Source organism: Centroberyx gerrardi, chromosome 2 (assembly GCF_048128805.1).
Source record: "Centroberyx gerrardi isolate f3 chromosome 2, fCenGer3.hap1.cur.20231027, whole genome shotgun sequence".
Classification (NCBI taxonomy): domain Eukaryota; kingdom Metazoa; phylum Chordata; class Actinopteri; order Beryciformes; family Berycidae; genus Centroberyx; species Centroberyx gerrardi.
Window position 1 is genome coordinate 12,540,552 of NC_135998.1, and position 20,586 is coordinate 12,561,137.

The 20,586-nt window shown below is 40.6% G+C and overlaps 1 protein-coding gene across 1 annotated transcript in view; it reads right to left on the minus strand.

Annotated features, from left to right (window-relative positions):
* Positions 1–379: 379 nt before the first annotated feature.
* LOC139916328 (transmembrane protein 132D) overlaps positions 380–20,586 on the minus strand; it is a 47,311-nt gene continuing 27,104 nt past the window's right edge. Inside the window, exons 6-10 of the mRNA XM_078288201.1 lie at positions 18,024–18,232; positions 13,800–13,980; positions 13,304–13,417; positions 12,602–12,793; positions 380–1,930 (exon numbers count right to left, since the gene is read on the minus strand). Coding sequence (XP_078144327.1) covers positions 380–1,930; positions 12,602–12,793; positions 13,304–13,417; positions 13,800–13,980; positions 18,024–18,232 — 2,247 coding nt within the window. The remainder of the gene's footprint in view (positions 1,931–12,601; positions 12,794–13,303; positions 13,418–13,799; positions 13,981–18,023; positions 18,233–20,586) is intronic.

Sequence of the window (20,586 nt, forward strand, 5' to 3'; positions counted from 1 at the left end):
AATACAAGAATCTTGCATCTACAGGGTAAAATCTTGCATTTGGTTTGGATCTTTATTAAATCAACACAGTATCTCTTATGATGCTATTTATGTGTACACCAATATATACTGTATTTACACTCTCCCACTGAGCACACATTTTATTCATATAAAACGCATCGAACCTAAACTTTTCATTAAATACATCTACTAATCATCTTAATAAAGATTTATTGATCACAAAATGAACTCTGTCTCTTTTTTTTTTGGGACATACCACATTAAAGCATATCCACACTTCATCGCTCGCATGCAAACACGCATGCACACACACACACACACACACACACACACACACGTGCACACACACACACACACACACACACACACACCAACAAGCTCACTGCGGCTCTCCAAGTGATTTGACTACAGGCCAGGGCATGTCAGGTAACGGTGTTTGGAGCTCAGCAGAGACCAGATGATGCTGCAGCGGCTGCTGGTTGGCCCAGTTAAAGTCCACACCGTTCTTCTTCAGCGCGGCCAAGTGCTTGATGTCCAGGGTGGTGAAGGTGGTGAACTGGACCTGGTTCCTCTTACTGGTGGGGGAATGGAGGGGCTCGCTGCGGTGTGGCCTGGCCAGCAGGGTGGCTGAGCGACCTGCCATGGGGTCAATCACCTTTCCCTGAATATGCTGCTGGGAGCTGGACCGGCTGCGGCCCAGAGTGGCTGTTCTCTCGAGGATGGGGGCGGTGCTCACCGAGGTCAGGCTCCTCTCCAGGCTGCGGTGGCCCATGGAGTCTATGGAATGGTGGGACTCCAGCGGGCGATGGGCCTCCCGTTTTAGCGAGGAAGCCTGGACCAGGGCGTCTGGGGCCGGAGCGCCGTGGCTGTTCGTCCCCAGCCACACCCAGTCGTGCTTGTGATCCTTCGGGTCCCCGCTGGGGGACGGGCCCGCCTGTATGGGGGTCTTGTGATTCCGGAAGCAGAGGTTGTACGAGGCACAGTTGAGCAAGAAAGCCAAGATAGCCACGCACGAGACCCCCACCAAGGCGTACATGCCGATCTCCAAGTCCGACATGGCCCGGAATGTCTTGATGAGGTCGCTCTCAATTACTTTGGGGGTTTTGGCCTTGGGAGGCTCCTTCTTGGGTGTCAGCTCTGCTCTAGGAGTGTCTTTTTTAGGGGGGGAATTGGGGTTATCCAGCATGTTCCCAAAGCTTCTCCTCTGCCCGTCTCCTTTACCCGCTACACCCACTGTTTTCTCCATACCAGGTCCGCCAGTGCCCAGTGGTTTATTTGTGCCAGGTTTGGTTACAGTTGCGGTGGTGGTGGTGGTGGTAGTTGTAGTGGCGGTGGTGGTGGCGCTGATGCTATAGGTGGTACCACTGGTAGCTCTGGTAGTCGTTCCTATCCATACCACCTGTGGCTGAACATATCTGGTGGTTGAAGGTGTGGTCGAGGTGGTGGTCTCTGCCAGGGTGGTGTCTCGACGGTCAGGCATCGTGCTTCTGAACAACTGTTTATCCCTGTCCCCATCTGTCAGAGCACGCTGCGACGTCGCCACCATCTTGCGCTCTCCCACCACTTCTGACGCATCACCATCGTAGTCTTTATTTCCATCTGTGCCAAACCCACTAACCCCACCTCCTCCTCCTGTGGCTTTGCTGTTCGTCTGGAAGTTGATCCTGAGAATCCCCATGCCCACTGCCAACTTGCTCTTCCTCTTGGACTTCTGACACTCCTCACAGATCCTCAGCTCCACCCTCACCAGCGCCCCCTGGCCTTCGCCTTCACCCTGCGCCACTACAAATGTGGACTGTGGGGTGCGGCGTACCGTGGCTACCCCCTCATCTGGGGTAGAGACGGTCAGAGAGTAGATACTGCGGTCAAACAGCTCCAGAGGCATGACTGCGCCGTCACTGAACTGAACCCAGCAGCTGACCACTGCTTCCTGCACGGGGCGGGGTGTTGGAGAGAGAGATAGAGAGAGAGAAAGTGATAGAGAGAAAAACAGAAATAAAGAGAGAAGGAGAAAGTGAAAGAAGGAAAGAAGGAAAGACAAAAAACAGTTTATATGACAACAGAGTTGCAGAGTTCACATGCAGAAAAGCAGGTCAAAACACAAACAGAGAATCAATATTCTCCCTCAGCCTTGACTGACAGCTGAAGCATATGCCAATTTCTTTCTACATATTCTCTGGCATAAATAGCTAATGGTCCAGTGCAGGAGATACCATTAACACCGGCCTGCATTTACAGTTTTCAATTTGCATTGCTGTATTTTTGTATTCCGTAGATTATATTGACATGATTGTTGGTGGCAGTAAATTCTCTATGCTAATCTCCTTATAATTGGGTGCTATTGTACCATAAATCACAGCTCTATAAAGTCATAGTGTGAAATATATTTTAATCATAGAGGATCAAAAAGAAGAGTAAAATAATAAGAACAAATACATAAAATAAATAACACCATCATCATCATAAGAGGAGAATTAGCCAATCCAATCACATTAATAGAGAATGACCTTATTTCTTACTGCTAAAGTGAGCCACTGGATCACCACAGATCTAACCTATATTTTGTGTTTGACTACATTATGAATCGCCCTGAGCAGTACATTAACAGCCTGCCATCACAGAAACAAATGGCCGGTCATGTGCGCTGGCTTGGTTCTAATAGTTTAGTATTGACGGGGGCAGGCCAGCCACAGTGACATTGTAGGTAAAATGGACTGTCATTCCAACAGCTATGGACTGCCTAATTGTTGCCCCATGCCTGCTTCGGGGAGCTGCTTTGGAATGGGCATGCTGCCACGGCTAAATGTGTGAGTGAGCTTTTAAAATGATCATCTGTGCACCCTGTCTGCCTCCGCCTCTCTCACACAGCATGACAGCTGTAAATGATGGTCTGGGCTGTGAACACAATGACTTCGCATTCTGGGAAGCAAAGAGAATACGCAAATGTTATTAGACCCCTAGGTCATAGTTAAATATGCTCTATTGTTGCCGCTCCTGTTATCCAAATCCGCTCTGCACAAGCTCATAATTTCTTTGTTGGGAAATGAACACTTAGGATGCATTAATAACACAGATGCCATCTTATCTTACTAAGTTGAAAGTGAAATTTTAAGCCCCCTTTTACAGACGTTTCACAATAAAGCTGTTTTAAATGATAGTGTGTGTGGTGCATACAGTGCAGCTGGTCTATTAATGATGCAGGAACGACTGAACCCTCATCCCTAGAACCACAGAGGATGTTTAAATGAGTGCAGAATATCATGGTAATTTCCAGAGAATTAAATTGTGTATTACATGTGTTGGTAATTTACAAAATGAGAGCATTTAAGAGGTATACAGACATGTTAATTTTGGTCTTAATTTTGTCCGGCACATTAAGTGGAATGTGCATTTTTGTTGGGGTTTTTTTAAATCAGGGAATTTTCAGATAAACTCATTATTAATTCCTTAATAAAAATCTGTAATCCAAAGCACTTTGACACTTATGACAACTTGATTATTATGTTTACTATTATTATGTTTATGCAATATTATTGTTTATTCAATGCCTATTATTACTACTCGTCTAGCCTTGTTATTGTCATGCATCTGCATTTGTGGTTCAACAAGTTCTGTAAATATATGACAATTGTAAAATAGTAATCAATCTGTAAAATTATGTAGTCAAAAGCACTGGCGCAGTGGCCTAACATAACAGTGTTTTTCTTTCAGTTATTGAAAATTATCTCTGAAGATAAAGTGAGAGGAGCAAAACATTTAATTATACATACAGGGACAAATGATTTCAAACCTAAAAAATGACTTGCGGCCCTTGAAATGTTGACATCTGCACTTAAAGCAGTTGCAAAGTATCCAAAAGAAAGAATAACCAACCCTACTTTGCTTTCACATTTGGATGTTTCTCAACATCATAAATCACAATGCTGAATAATGCAAAATATGCCCAATGGATCTGTGGTTCTCCACAAGAATATTCATAAGTTGCCAAACAAAATAACAGTAGGAGTTGTGAAGGTCAAGGTGATCATGCATCACCACCGTCTTGTCACAGAGAGAGGAAGGCTTCTTCACTTATAGCTCTGAGAAGAATAGATCCTCCTCTTCTAAAGATGACGTGACTTGCAAGCCAGGACTCTTCTCAAAGATAAGACAGCAGCATATTTCACATCCCTCCCACAGAGATCAGGGCCCGTCTCCACCTCCTACCAGGAAATGCCTGGATTTCCCTCCACTTTCCTCGAGGAGATGCAAGGTCTCCCCTCCTCCTTGTCTTCAAAGAAACCAGATCCCTCTTCTCCTTTCATTCAGAGTTCCCACATTCCTCCTCACAGTTTCCAGAGATGTCAGTTTCCCTCCTCCTCCCTACTTCCAGAGGTGCCAGGTCCCTCCCCTGACCTAAATCCATAGTTGTCAGATTCCTCCATCAAGAAGAATCAATCCCTGCCCCAAACCAGAGTTTCCAGGTCCCTCCAACCCAAGCTCTGAGTAAGCAGCACAACCTATTCAGCAGGGACAGTTCCTATTACCTATCCCCATTTTTTATTATTTCCCCCTATGCCACTGTGTCATACTTTGTTGTATTACAGACATGAATCATCAAACAGTGTTTTTCAACCATTCTGTCCCTACAGACGTCAGTATGACTCATCACAGTGAAACATTTGCAGTGGTTGTAGCAAAAGGACCGCTGCCTATTTATGATGCAAGTTTCCTACCTGCCATTGTCAGCTGCTCCATAAGATGCTCTTAGTGTTTGTCTCCTGGTGCATGGCAGTGCATTAGTAATCCAGTAGATTTAGGATTAATTGTAATTTTAAAATTAAAATCAACTAAAATTTGATCAAGTCCAATGTGGCCTTTGAACTGTTAAGCATGCAGGTCTGAACAGAGCAGCAGTGCCAGCCATTCCTTTGGCTTCAGCAGAACTATGATAAAGTGATCAATCTAATCATTAAGATCAGTATTTAGTTTTTGCTCTTTTGTCTTTGTGAAGCACTTTGGAACTCTGGTTTTAAAGACCCCATGAAACGGCATCTTTACTTCCTGGATTTGATGCCTTTCCTGTTGAAACAGGCTGCGGTGGCGGGACATAATGCAGTGAGGGATCATTCAAAAGTCTAAACCAATGGAATATCAGTCAGAGAGAGAAAGGCAATTTTATTTGATGGGAGGGGTGGGATTGTTCATAAATCTGATTGTTTTATTGGTTAGAAACTTACATTTACACCTACTAGTGCAGCATGAGGTCACCATTAAAGATACTCTGTTTTCCACGAAGTAAAAGTAATGGGAGTTCATTTAATGGGGGCTTTAAAAATGCTCTATAAATAAAGCTCTACTTACTTACTTACTGAAGGTTTGCACATGCACATATCAAATAGCCACAAATATCTTGTTTTTTGATCTACTAACAGTGCACAGGGCATTTGCGCTTGAAAAATGGGTCTATCAGGACGCCGCTGTTCTTTATGCTGTTGCCTTATTATATATGCATTTGTGGGTGTTCCAAGGCTGGAGCGCAGAGTAGGAGGAGGGAAATATTGAAATTGTCAGTGGATGTGATTTATCAACGCCAGAGGCTCACAATTATCTGTTGATTACCCACATTATTTAAGAACTGGGAAAAGCATGTCTTAAAAGTTTGCGCACAGGCAATGGCATGGCTGCGATGTTAGTGGCTCAGAGCGAAGATGGAAATAACCTAAACTAACTTTTTAACAGGCCAATAAATAATTACCCAGTCAATAATAAACATATAGAAAAGAACACTGTGCACTCTCACCTGTGATATTCAATCACAGCCTACACCAATCCGAGTTGAGTATATCTGAGTATATTTGCCCGTGGGTAAGCTCATTAATAAAACATTGTCTATAGCACATGTGGGTAGCCTGATGCTCATCCATGGTGGATCAGAGCTTCCATAAAGACAATACAATTACTTAGTGTAGCTCAAAAGGACATTAGCACAATAGCGGCAACTTTAGAATAAAGCAATATGAGAACTATAGTGCAAAAAATGGACACAGTTTGCTCAAAACAAAAACATTAACTTCATTCGATTAAACCTTGATCTATTCATTAGTGATGGGTGGTTAATGGTTCATCCTCTGGAGACCACCACTGGTAGCATAATGTACAGGGTTTGATTGTGGCATCCACTGCTTTAGTAGGCCTTAAATTTCCGACTTTTAATTTTTTTTTTTTTAATTTTGTTATTGTTTTTTTTATCTGATCTTTTATTGTGTTTACCAAGTTTATTTATCAACATTATTTATAGATTTTATTCCACATTTTAGCTCCTTGGTGTATTGTTTGTTTGTATGTTGTTGGATGTTACTGTGTCTTTCTGTGTACAACAAGCTCGTAACTAATTGCCCCTAGTGGGATTAATAAAGTTGTTTTGAATTTTGAATTTTGAATTGAAATTTGGGGGTTCACAATTCTAATAAATCATCTGCACCTGGGTTTCTTTGCACGTCCAGTCAGACTATCTTGCACATGTGGGACTAATTATACCCACACATCTGCAATTCCATTTCTTAGTCTTCATTCATTTGAATGGACAGAGATGTGGTTGAATTCCAATTAGTTTTACTCCCTAAATGAAGTCACTTCTCTTACTTTCAGCAGTACTGGTCATGGTGCTGGTGCAGCTTTAATTCATGGGAATAACATTATGTGCAGCTCTATGTCATTCGGGGTATTTACTACACATATTCTATGTGTATTGGTAACCTCCATAATATGATAATTGTATCTCTCTTATTTCTTAAAGATCAAATCTGTATGACAGGGTTATCACTCTTGAAGATTTCAATATCCATACTGTATATGTCCAAATACTGCAAGAATTTTCAAATGTAATCTTTTAATCTTAGGATCTTATCATAAGCTTGGTGATACACCTAATAAGACCTTAAGAATTTTAGAAATATATAGTAGTCATGAAATGTTTGCTACTGTGCTGCGCTATCTTTGTTTAGCTCTAATGAAACACAACATTTAACTTGATTTTAGGCCGACTTTTCCATTCCATCTGGATTTCAATCAGCCACCAGGGTGAGTCTTTGCTGACTCAGCAGGTATGGGTGAGTCAGTACCAATAGTCAATAGGTAATCATGAGAGGGTTTAAAGACTTGGTCTTGCTTATTGATAAAGTTATAGACCAGTCAAGGCTGCTGACAGAACTTCAAACTTGTTTGATTTCCAAGACTTGATTCTGGAAACTCTAAATGAACTCCTGTAATGTGAAATGGACAATGATGCATTTGTTGGACAAGTGCCCAGATATAGTGGAGTGGTTAAAGTCTCTGGAGCCACATGTATGCTGCCATTGGCCTATGATCAAATCCCACCAGAGCTTCATCATCCCCTACACTGTCTCCCTCGCTAATTTCTTACTGTATCAATAAACAATAAAAATGCTAATTGTGAGTGGACTGGCCACTCTCCTCTTTAAGTAAATCTGTAACAGATTGGCAATAGCTAATGACAGCTGAGGTCAAGACAGAAAAACAAAAAAAAATCAAAAAGTAAACAAATTACTGTGTGTCCATGTTTGGTGTTGTGCCGTCTGGCGGTAACATAAGAACTGTGAAATTTGAGTGTTACAGGGATCATTCAACAAATCCCATCACAGACGAATCATATAGTATGTGATGCTCCTCATTGACAAATGTGTGATAACCTTATTCTTGTCTTCCAGTTTGTCTGCCCATACAACAGAGAAATCTGCAAAAGTCTTTCACAGTTTGTTGTTTTAAAAGTTGTATTGTAGGCGGCTGTACCAAGATTCATCATAATTGCATACAGTCCCGAATGATTAACTATCATTGTAGAGTAAGTTGAAGGGTAAATGCTTTAATCAACAGCATTCAGATTAATCTACCAGAGAATCTAGTGGATAACATAATGTTGCTCTTCAAAAATAAAGGAGAACATTTTTTCCATAATTGACCGAGCATCTCCATGCTTTTAAAAAATAGTTCAGAAAAGCTGAACAAAAGTAAATTGGATGGTCTTTCTTTTTGAAATGTGTGAAGGAATTTATGGCAAAGTTCAATACTGCAGTTAAAGTTGCAAAAAGACAAAAGCTGCACTAGAATTGTATTTAGCAACACTGATCAAGTTGTCAATGCTCCAATGATTAGTAATAATAAGTGGAAATGGCCTGATTTTAGTGGGGGGGGGATCCCTTGAGTTGATTAAATCAGAAAAGATTTCTATCACTTCAGAGTCAATTCTTCCTTCCAATTCTCCTTAATTTAAGTTAACAATTTTGTTGAATTCTCTTTAACTCTTGGTGTGTGTGTTTGTGTGTAAGAGAGAGAGAGATGGAGAGAGAGATTTTTAACATTTACATCCTTATAACAGGGACCAGCTGGCATTTTCTCCCTCTGTCTTTTCCTGCATGCAGTGTGATCTGCACTCGGTCTTCCCTTCAACCATCACAGCATACTGTACAGTACATTTACAGTAGTAAGTCAGTGCAGATAGCTCAAGCCAGAATCACAAACTTTTTTTCCTCCACCCACAATTAGCACGTTATCTATATACAGTTTCGTTGATGGATAGTGGGGCAAAAGTTCCTTGTCATGTTTATTTATACAGCCCTTTATCACAAGCATGTCTCAAAGGGCATTACATACCATATTATACACGTCGCACACTACATCTCTATATACTGTTGTCAACATAGACAATTGGCTCCTTGCATTTGAGGTGCACTCCTGGAACAAGACTTTGTGCAACACATACAACTATGCATTTTGAATAGAAATGGCAATATCATTTTAAACATTTGAATCATTTTAGACTATTACCGGCTCCGTCTTCTTGCCGGCACAGATCAAGCGCAGTAACTTTGCGCTGGCGAAGTGGTAATTTCACTGCGCGCAAGCAGATTTGTTCCCACCTGCACCATTCAATTTCAATTTCGTGGATTCATTCGCTTGCCATGACATCACTTGTCCCGAAATAGGGAGGAAGCGCACAAGAAGGGAGTGTCAATACAAATCGGATGGCACAGTTTTGGTATCAAAAATGACTCTTGCGCCTCCACCTGCTCAGACCACGTCTCAGCGCGTTCTGTGCTAATTTCATGGTTTTATTTGGCGAAGCTGCACCAACCAATCACACAAACCCCTTTTATGAATATTATTCTTGTCTGTTTCACTTTGATATAGATTTTTTAACCAGTAGACAAATTTACATGCACATCAAAATGTGATTTTAATGCGATTAAGGCAATAATGCCAAGTCCAAAACTGCTTGCAGGATGCATGAGGGTCTTCCCTTTAGGTTGAAGAGAGGCACCACAGCTGAAAAAGGCGATTTTGGCATAATTGAGATATTATCATATTTTGCTTCTATAACAACTATAGTTTCATAGATTGTACAATACAATAATCAAAAACATCTATGAATAAATAATTAATATATTTTATACCAGATGCGTGCACAATAGCTTATTTTAGCACCTTGGTGGCCATTTTCTGAATATGATGTTCTCCTTGTATGCAAACCACTCTTTTTTTTTTTAAACTTAAGTTGTAGATATAGCTACCAAATTTGTCTTAACAAAAATAGGTGGTAATTTACAGAAGCTTTTGTTTTTTAAATCTTTTGTCATTCATTTTTGTATGTATGGTCTATATGAAAAAATATATTTCATGACATACATAGTCTGTAGATAATTAATCAAAAAATCTAATCATTCAATATATTACTATGTAGTTATTCATTAGATTGAAACAGGAATCTGCACAAAAAAAAATGTTTGAACTCACAAATGTGCACATTTTTCAGGAAATATTGTCCAATTTCCATATGGTAATAAAAAAATATATAAAAGTCCTTATTCATCCTGTAAAGTTTCATTCTGATAGGATAAAGGGATATTTTTTGTCCTATTCACCTGTTGTGCCTCCCATTCCTATATCCATCCAAAGGCACGTGGCATGTGGCAGGACAGGCATGTGCGCTCCATCTGCAGCCTCTAATTTGAGGGATGTGGTGCATATTTTCAAAGCGCTGCAGAATTATACATGCCTCCTGCGATGTGGGTACCTTGATTAAATCTTGCACAACCAACACCATGCTCTTGCAACGTAGTTACACAAACCTTCGTGCTTTTGTGCACACCAAACCGGGAGTACAGATGGTGACATCCTGGGGACGCAGTAGATCACACAGCTCCATGAAAGATCTTCAGGACATTTTAAAGTTCTCTCTCCATTCTACATTGCTGAACTCCATCAGGACCACCCGCTCTCACCAATCCTCACTCCGCATCTTCATCCAAAAACACCGGGTTGCTTGGGTGCAACAACTGGGTGCATTGTCTCCTTCTTTCCAACGGGTTTGCCAAAAGTAGCACTGAAGCATGGCATTTTATAATTGCAATAGTAAAAGGCCTACAGCTGCGACGAACAATATGATGTGGTACAGAAGAATCATGGCTGTTATTGTTTTGGTTAAATTTGATAGTTGATTTTAGCAAAAGGCTCTGATTTCAGCAATTCTCTCTGGGTAATCTAAATAAGTACTTCAGTCATAAAAACAGGATTATTATGGGGAGTTGTCAGTTTATGCAATCATGTAAACGGCTTAAACAGACTATTACTTTACTCAGGTTATTGTGTGAATCATTGTCTTCCAAGATCCAACATAAAACTGTCAATGTGTAAACTGTCAATCATTACACACAGTGACAGGGACTTAAATATCTCCAGAAACAGGAATTCAACTTAAAAAGGGACATCATCTGCCCTTGGCAGCATATTCATGCCAAATTCACGCCTTGTGACTCAGCACCTCCCTCACAAGAAAGTTTCCTGTTGGGAGAAGCTGGTCTGGACTTTCCTCTCCATTACCAAACTGTCAGTACGTCATGGTGGGGAGCGCACTGCTTTAAAAGGGGATGAGAGGAGCCGATTTGATTGGCCATGATTGACACCAGCCCCGACCACACATGATAATTTATTCCTCCTAATCCAACCCCTTTTACAACTGCACCGCAGGTGGACCACCTCTGCACCAATACAAGTCTACTATAAACCATACAAGTCTGGTCTAGAGTATGCAACGCTTATCATGTCCCCTAGATATAATATTCAATAGACGCCTAAAACAAGTTATGGCAACTATTTCCTTATTATTCTTTCTATCATAAACAGCTCCCCGGCCACTGGCTCTGTTCTATTATATTTTAGACCTGTATGTGTCCCACCTATTCTTGAAAAGCCTGATATGGACTATTTCAGATCTATTTTTAAACTCTACAGAATTCAAGAAAAATGTTAAACAATCAGATCATTACACGAGCAGAAAAGAAAAAAGCTACTTGAAAAATTGCAATCTGGTTTTCACTCTATATAGAGACTCAGAGACTGTAGAGTTACAAGTGATCTTCTTTTAAGAGCAAATACTGGTGTATGGCCTACTTGAGTTCTGAAGATACATCTTAATTGATTATTTTGCAGATGATTTAGTTTTATTAATTTAGATTTTGTTCTCTTTATGCTTCCACTTGGAAACATAATTTGCAGACATATTTCTTTCCAACCTAATGCTGATTATACATGACTGCATTTGCCTGTAAAATCCAGAGTTATGCCTGGGCTCGATACTGTAGACTGTTTTGCAGATATTAAATGCTGAAATGTGTCAAAACATTCTTCGACTTTATATGGATAAATGCAACGTTGTTATATTTGTCCCACCAAATAATATTAACCAACTGGAGTCATTTTTTATTCTGGTCTGAATTTTATGTGAATCAATTCCCAGGAGTTGTTTTGTATAATTTCCACCAATTGCGAAAATTATGCCAGTTGAAATTTAGAATAAATTTTAAGATTTTACTGATTACTTTTAAGATTGTTTTATGACTGTTACCCAAACTTACATTATGGAGCTTCTTAATCTCTATGTACAAAGTGAAGTATTATATCAAAAGACAAATCCCTTTTGACTGTTACAAAATTTAGATAACAGAAAAACTATTATTGAGCATGTGTGATTAGAGAACCTTAACTTTACCCCTTGACCCTTAGCCTAAGAAAAATACAATGTGCAGACAAAACTGAAAACAATTTTTTTATAAGCAGACATTGAACTGATAACTTATTACATGCATTGCATTATGTAGTTTCTAAATATGTTTAATGTCCAATATGATTTATATTTTGTAACAAGCCAATTAGCCGAAGAAGAAGAAGAAGAAGAAGAAGAAGAAGAAGAAGAAGAAGAAGAAGAAGAAGAAGAAGGTTTTTATTACCATGATATTACTTCTATAGTCTTGTGCTATTTCTGCTCTGTAACTTTGAGAAACTTGTTTAATTGTTCATTTAACATGGTTTAGCATGCCATATTAAAGTCATTTTCTTTTGCTTGATATTCTTTAAATATAAAATCTATATTGTATTGTGCATGGGCCAAAATCTATACATCTATTCTATGTATTACACTGTGATTTTAGCCAAGTAAACGTCTCACATTTGTTTATCTCCACTGTCAATAGTTACTGTAAAAATGAATAATATGTTATACCCCACAACCGGACGGCCAGTGTGTGATAATCTTCAAGTTACGTACCTGTTTGAGCTGCGTGATGACTTCCTGTGTGGTTGCAGTGGCGATGATGGCCCTGTTGCTCCCTGGGCTGAGCTGCAGGGACAGAGACAGTCCAGATACCAACTGCACCCCCAGCTCTGTCACACTCACTTTATCATCCAGCACCCTGATGCTCCTCTCAGCCAGCACCGATGATGACAAAGGGGACAGCACCTGCAACACACACACACACTTAATTCCTCTGTACAGCAGGTGCACGTACACATGTATATACACTACCAGTCAAATGTTTGGACATACACATTTTTCTTTATTTGTACTATTTTCCACATTTTAGAATAATAGTAAAGACATCAAAACTATGAAATAACCCAAATGGAATTATGCAGTGACCAAAAAAGTGTTAAACAAATCAAAACTATCTTATATTTTAGATTATTTAGAGTAGCTGCCCTTTGCCTTGATGGAAAGACAAAGGCTTTGGAAAGAAATTCATACATAGGCATCAACTTCACTATTTATATTTGTCTAAGAAACACATTTCAAGCATTTAAGCATAAGCCTTTAGATCAAAATGGCTTTAAGATCATGAAAAACATACTACATTCAATCAGGTGTGTCCAAACTTTTGACTGGTAGTGTACAATGCACTCAAACCTCTATAACCACACACACACACACACACACACACACACACACACACACACACACCTCATGACTCACCTGTAGAGTAGTAGTGCCCATAGCCCGTCCCTGCAGCACCACACCAGCCTGCAGCCTGGCCACGTCAGGATCTACCACCTTCAGAGAGTGGCGCACCAAGTTGGTCACATCCACCTGCCAATCAGGAGGGAGTAAAAATACTCAGCAATTAACTTGCAGAATATGTAATGAAATTAAAAGAAACTAGGCTAATTTTATTACATCCTTAGCCAAAGTTTATATTTAAAAAACTATTAAATGGATTTTCAAAAGATTGTGGTAACAAGGGGTCTGCTCATTATGCTTCCAGTGATTCAATTTATATTTCCTGTAATTAAACTAAACTTCTAAACCACTGTTTTTAATTCTTGGAACATGGGATTGTATTTATTTCCTGGCAAAAATAGGAACAACAAATCTTGTTCCAGGAGGTAAAGACTGGAGGCATAAAAGATGCCAAATCCTGTTAGTAAGTGCTGGCACTTCAGCTTTGGTTTTGGCTGTTGAGCCTGTTTACCTGCCAGTCAGGACCCAGGAAGTGGTCGACGGGCTCCACCCCAGTGAGAGGGTCTGGCAGCACCTCAGAGGCAGACTGGGCTATGAAGGGTGTGAGAACTCGGAGCAGAGAGTGTTGGTACTGCAGCATGCAACCCCTGCCCTTCCTCATCTCCTCCTCTTCCTCACTGTCCCATGTTGACCTGACACACAAATGGATGTACACACACACACACACACACACACACACACACACACAAGCACATTGACAAAAATGCAAACAAAGAGAATTAGTCACATGCTCTAAAAACAGTATAAGCACAGTATCACTGAGAATGAAACCAGCTATTATGAGCTATTATTGTATGTACAAAGCACAAAACTCATATTTACAGACATATACTTATTCTACACTAAAGTGTTGTTTCTGTGTGATTACCATTTCAACATGGCATGATTGAATTTAAATGAGTGGTATACTAAGGGACAATTCAAAATGCATTGCCATAGAGCTAATAATAAATACCAGTTCAAAAACAGGTTCTGATGTCAATAATTTGTTGCAAAATAGCTCTGAGTAGTTGTAGCTGGGAATATGCTTCTCAAGGAGTTTAGTTCTGGTCTTCTTTTCTCTTAATTTTTACCTCAGCCAAATTGGTGAATTTACTCAGTAAGGCATAATGGGCCTTATTCACAAAACGTGTTTGATCAGATTTGATCTCAAAGTGTACTTAAGAACGTTTCCATGAACATTTCAGCATTCATCATGTTTTTTTTTCTTCCCTGAATTTGTTCTTGGTACGTTCAAAATGTGTGTTTAGAGCATGTGTGAGGGCAGATAGATTTCTCTGAGGGCTGAAGAGGTTTCTACTTAAAACGTTTTTATTCTTTATTTAAAGTCACTTTAAGTAGTTATAGACTTCATATTAACAACAAAATGTGTATCAGAGCATTTGTAAGCCTAAATACGCTACTGATAATAACCATATTAACAAAGCTATATGAACAAATTCATGTCATAATAGACAATTAGGTTCAATTGGAAACATATGTTTAGCTGACTGATCAAACTGATTAATTATGACATAAAGACCCACAAGGGTGCAGTCAAACCTAACAATGGTGCATCCGCTGTTACTGGAGCAGCCTTGGGGACAGAGCGAGTCTTTAGGGACCGCGCAGATATCTGAGAGTGATGGATGGCTCATGATGTAATTTAGACTTTCAAGGACAATTCCCCTGAATCTCTGCAACACCCTGGAGCCAAAACTGAGCAGGAGAGCAAAAAAGGTCCCAGCCTGTCCCTCCACATGTCCCAGTGCTGTTTGCTGAGCCAGATATGTGATCGGGCCGGTGTATCACAGCCATCCACCAGCATCATTAAAGACTAACTAAACGCCAAACCCAAATCTGCGTAAAGCCTGACATCTAATGGTAAAAAGCATGCTACTGAAATTACCATCTGCTATTGGCTGATCTTTGGTGCCAGGTGATGTCACCACCTGTTGTACTCTATTGAAGGTGACATCACCTGGCACCAAAGATCAGCCAATAGCAGATGGCAATTTCAGTAACATGCTTTTTGGGGTTTAGTTACTCTTTACGCTGGCACCCTAATATATCAAACTCCCATATTCTGCAGTAGAACAGACTCAAATAAAAAGAGATTTCCATGCTATTGCTGGCCTGCCAAACATCATAGGAGCAATAGACTCTAACCTACACGTGTGCACATCAAAGCACCCTCTTCAAAAGCATTTCCCTATTTAAATTGCAAACAACACTCTATAAACATTCAAATCATCTGTGACGCCAACCTAAACCGTCTAAATGCGGTTTCCCTCTGGCCAGGAGGGAGCCACGACTCGCTGGTGCTGCAGAACAGCAGGGTGGTCGTGCGTCTTGACCAGCTGCTGCTGGAGATGCATGGCTCGTTGGTAAGTGACCTTTTCCACTGACCGACTGGAAGTTAAATTAATCAGTGTCTCAAGGCTGATGACACCTCTCACCCCTCACACTCCTCAAGAGCAATCACATAATTATCGCTATGCGCCCACAGCGGCGGAAGAAAGCTCCTGTCAAGAGCTACGGTCAACATCGACATTACTATATAACCTACTGTATATGGCTTTATGCTGCTTGAATTAAATCAGTGCCTTCGACTGTTAAAACTATGTCCAAGCTTTAAAAGGATGGTGAAAACATGGCTGATGGATAAGGTTCCTCACTGAAAGCCATTTTAGTGGCATCTTAGTTTATTTGATAGTGGTGATAATTTTGGTTTTATGTAGAATTTATGAATTGTTTGTATTGCATAAGACATATAGTATTTGTATATTACCGGTCTGTTGTTTTTATTGTTATATTGACTCATTGACCTTGATTGGTTTTTAACCAGGTGTATTACAATATATTGTATATGTGTAACTTGTTTTAAAATGATCAAATAAATCAAATCAAATTTTCCAATTCAGATAGCTCTACAGTGCCATGCCGTCCACCCATAGCTAACACACTACGCTTATTTCAAGTTATACGCTTTTTAGATTCTAACTTAAGTCAAGCCGTTTCTTTTCTTTTTAATTTCATCCAAGGTGCAAGTCTCTGATGTTACAGAACCGACAGCATCATTCATTTCTTGCCATGCATTTTTTTTAAATTATATTTATTTTTTCTCTCACTCCTGAAAACAACACTTCTATTTCAGAGTTTAAAGTTTTCGTCTCTTCACCACCACTTTTCTATAGTGCTATCTATTTGCACACAACACTGAAGTCAGCAGGCCTTTCATGGGGTTACCAGGGTGTCTACCTATGCTAATTAACTAAGCTAATTAACAGGCACAAGTATCCAATTTCCAAACAATTAGCATTTATCACCAGATACATCTGAGGGTGCGCACAGAATTGAGGGGTTGTGCATGTTTTATAAATCCCATGTTGCTTTTTGTAGCCATTTTTCTCAAGAACAAAAGTAAAAAGAATTTCTGAAAAGTTTTGTGAATGAGGCCCAATGTCTAATGTCAGTCTGTGATGTGGCTGCCAATTAGACAGCTGACATTTCTTGTGCACAAGCATGGTCTGCACACACACTCAGACACACATGCACACACATACAGTATGTGCACATCCATCCAAGTACACCCACCCACACCCACACAGTGGCATGCAGCAACACAGACATGAGAAAACTTTGAGATAATCACACATTTTGAATATGAGCCGAGACTCATGCCGTTACAATCAGACTCAGTCCAGAACCACAGAAATTTGGACCTTTTATCTGGTTGTGTCTGGGGTAGATTATTAGCTTTTTTTAGGAAATTGAAACCCCAAAGACAATTTTTTTACCCTGGAGAAAACAAATGGTCCATCAGTGTGCCATCGTCATTAGTATCGAGCGGAAAATAATGACTTTACTGTAAGTATTGAGTGAAATCCCACTAACCTTTATCCCCGGGGCAACTGTGTTGCCGCTACAGTGTCCTCTCTATGGAGAATACCAATACACTAATGTAACTAACACAGATGTGATTATGTTTTATGACTGACAATATATATTTCTAGCCATCTCTTTAATATACATTAGAGCCTGGGTAACCATGCTAAACTGTAGGGATTAAATGTTCCTATTCTCCAGTCTTCATAGCAACCTATTTACTGCACCATTGGTTTGTTTTGTTCTCTGGCTGTTTCCCAACTGGATTCTATATTTTACTCTATCTGAAACTTTCTGCTTGCTTCTCCGCAATCTGATCCATCGTGGATGTGCAGTGGATCTCCCAAGGATTTGTTGCTCAGGTCTGACAAATCCACCCAAGTGACATTTAACTTGAGTGGAAAATGTATCGAGAGACATGTTAATTGAGGAACGTCTTGCAGTCCCCCTTACTTGCTTATAAATGTACTTAATAGATAACAGTATCTAACGTAAGTTTAGACTCCCATATCAGTAAATGAACTTGGCAGTTGATTAAAATTTCCAATGAAGCACCAAAGAGGAGAACAGTAGGAAGGTGACATTGACATCTTGCAGCACATGAAATGTAGACTGTGCAGAAGTATCACCCACTTGGTAGGTAAAATATTAACCAAGTCAGTTAAAATTCTCACTGCACCCACACCCAAGTGTTGCACTGCGCACCATGTCTGACATCCTCAGTACCACTGCACAGTCTCCTCATGCTCAACTACCACTTTGGAATCGATGCATAAAAAGTGTAGGGTCAGAACTGATCAGGCCTTACCTCCGGTTGCTGGTGGTAACCGGGACCCTCCAGCCCTTGATCTGGCTGAGCTCGGGGTCGGCCATGTCGATGAGCAGGGGCAGGCGGGGCATCCACACACTCATCTCCAGCTGGGCGCTCAGGAAGCTGTAGGTGAAGTTGAGCAACACCCTGCTCTTCCCCCGCGTCTCCTTCCCATTCACGTACACATAGTCGCAGCGCTCCGACACCTGGACGAGACAGACGAGAGAGAGAAAGAGAGAGAGAGAGAGAGAGAGAGAGAGAGAGAGAGAGAGAGGGAGGAGAAGGAGAATGAAAGAGACACAGTGAGACAGAGTGACAGAATCACGACTACTCACACAAAAAACAATTAGAAATTACTCTAATGAAATGCACATTCATGTGCTTGGGGGGAATTTTTGTAATTTTCTGCCCCATAGGCAATGAATGAGAAAGTTTTCAGTGAGGAACTGACAAAGAAAGTAGAGTGGACACACACGGGCGGCAATACAAATAAGCTAAAAAAATTTTTAAAAAAAGCAGTTACAGATTTTATTCATAAAATAACTACTTCCAAAGTCTGGCCAGGGAATCCAGACTATGTTTCTGTTTATGTCATGTAAATTTACGACTGTGGTCTCTGTGAAACTGTTACTGAATAAAAATTAGTTCTGCCCTGTGACTGTTCCTGCAGTGCTGTATGGAGGAGCACTGCAGTCCACCCCAGCAGGAGCAGTGTGGTGGGACACAGCAGGTGGTGTGTCTTATTTAACATTGGAGGCCTATCTCCACAGCCGCCTTACTTATCTTAACAAACCAGTAGCTCCACAGAAGTAATTGGAGAGCACTAGACTGGAGAATAGAGTGTAGCACTGGAGGGGGAGGCATAAAAAAGAGAGGACAAAAGCAAAGGAAAGAGAGGGAGGGAGGGGGTATAACACTTCCAGGGTAAGTTAAACTGTGAACTGCTCTGGAAATGTTGAGGGAAGCCAATCTCTTAAGACCTTTTCCCATCATGCCGATCAATTCTGGCAAATATCTCTTATATCTTCCTTGCCTGGATGCGTGACTGTCCAATACAGTCCTATAGGGGCAATGGACACTCAAAAAATCAACCCCATAAGCACCCAAAGAATGTATTTTTCAACACATCAATTGCCTGCTCTAATGACATGTTGCTAAACAAGATGTAAACGAAACGTATCTAAAGTCATGCCTTCCTCTTACAGTTTTGATGCTTCCTTGGTCATTGTTTTAGCACTTCCTTGTTTACTCTTTCCCAGCTGCTGCGGCTGTCTGTCTACATGTGCCTACATGTGTACAAGTTGTGCAAAATAAATAGTGAAAGTTGTCAGACCATGGATAAACTTAAAAATAAAAATATACATGTATCATTACAGAGCGAGGAATCAATGTGGGTGTTTTTGGAGTTGATTTTTTGAGTGTGCACTGAATTAGAGAGTTGTGCACCGAATTCATAAGATTTTGGTCAGAATCAATTGAATGGAAAATGATGGGAAAATAGGGTCCAGGTCAAAAATGAGGTTGGAATGGAAATTAACTGCACGTGTGTGTGTGTGTGTGTGTGTGTGTGTGTGTGTGTGTGTGTGTGTGTGTGTGTGTGTGTGTTCATCCACACACGTCTGGTCTTATGTTTGTACATGTCTGTGTGTACATGTCTGAGCGTTAATGCACTGTGTGAATCAATAAATACTGTATGTGTGTGTGTGTGTGTGTGTGTGTGTGTGTGTAACCCTCATGCATACATGTAATGTGAGAGTCTAGATGTGTGAACACATAGACTATGCAGGTAGCAGTTGTACTATAAAAGAGAGAGAGCCTGTAATTTCACCCTTTAACTTCAACCGGTCAATGGCTTTCCTCTAAGAGGGGTCAGTGACCGCAGGCAGCGTAAGAGACAGTTGAGAGACATAATAATAACTGGATTAAGTTCCACTACCGTCATAGAAGTCATTACAAACTCATTCTCTCGCCCTCTCTGGCTGCCTCTTTCCCACTCTCTCACACAGGCTTACATACACACACACACACACTGTCTCACACTCACAAAGCTAGTGAGTGACATGTCGTCTAATGGAAAATAACATAATTCTGTTTCTTTTTCTATCATTCTCTCTCTCTCTCTCTCTCTCTCTCTCTCTGTCTCTCTCTCTCTCTCTCACCCTCTCTCTTCTCTCTCTCTCTGTGCCATAGTAACATCTCTTTCTTTATCACTGTGCTTAGGGCTTGAGTGGTGGGATCATGAGATCAGTCTCTGATGCCATATGGGATAGTCTGCTTTTATCCACGACACTCTGACACACACAGGGTCTAGTGCTGGACCTGTTGAGTATGTTTCTGAGGCATCATACACAAAGCAACCTGATGGCATATATAGCAGCATCACCACAATGTATCTTGTTTTTCAATGCCTCCAAACTCATTTTAACCCCTCGCACCCTGAGTTTCCCCTTAAATTCCCTCTTAAGTAGCTTCGAAGTTAGAGAAAACATTTTTTCCATACTGGACGACAATGTCACATATTCTGTATTTGCTCGTTCCACCACTTCACTGAAGGTATGGC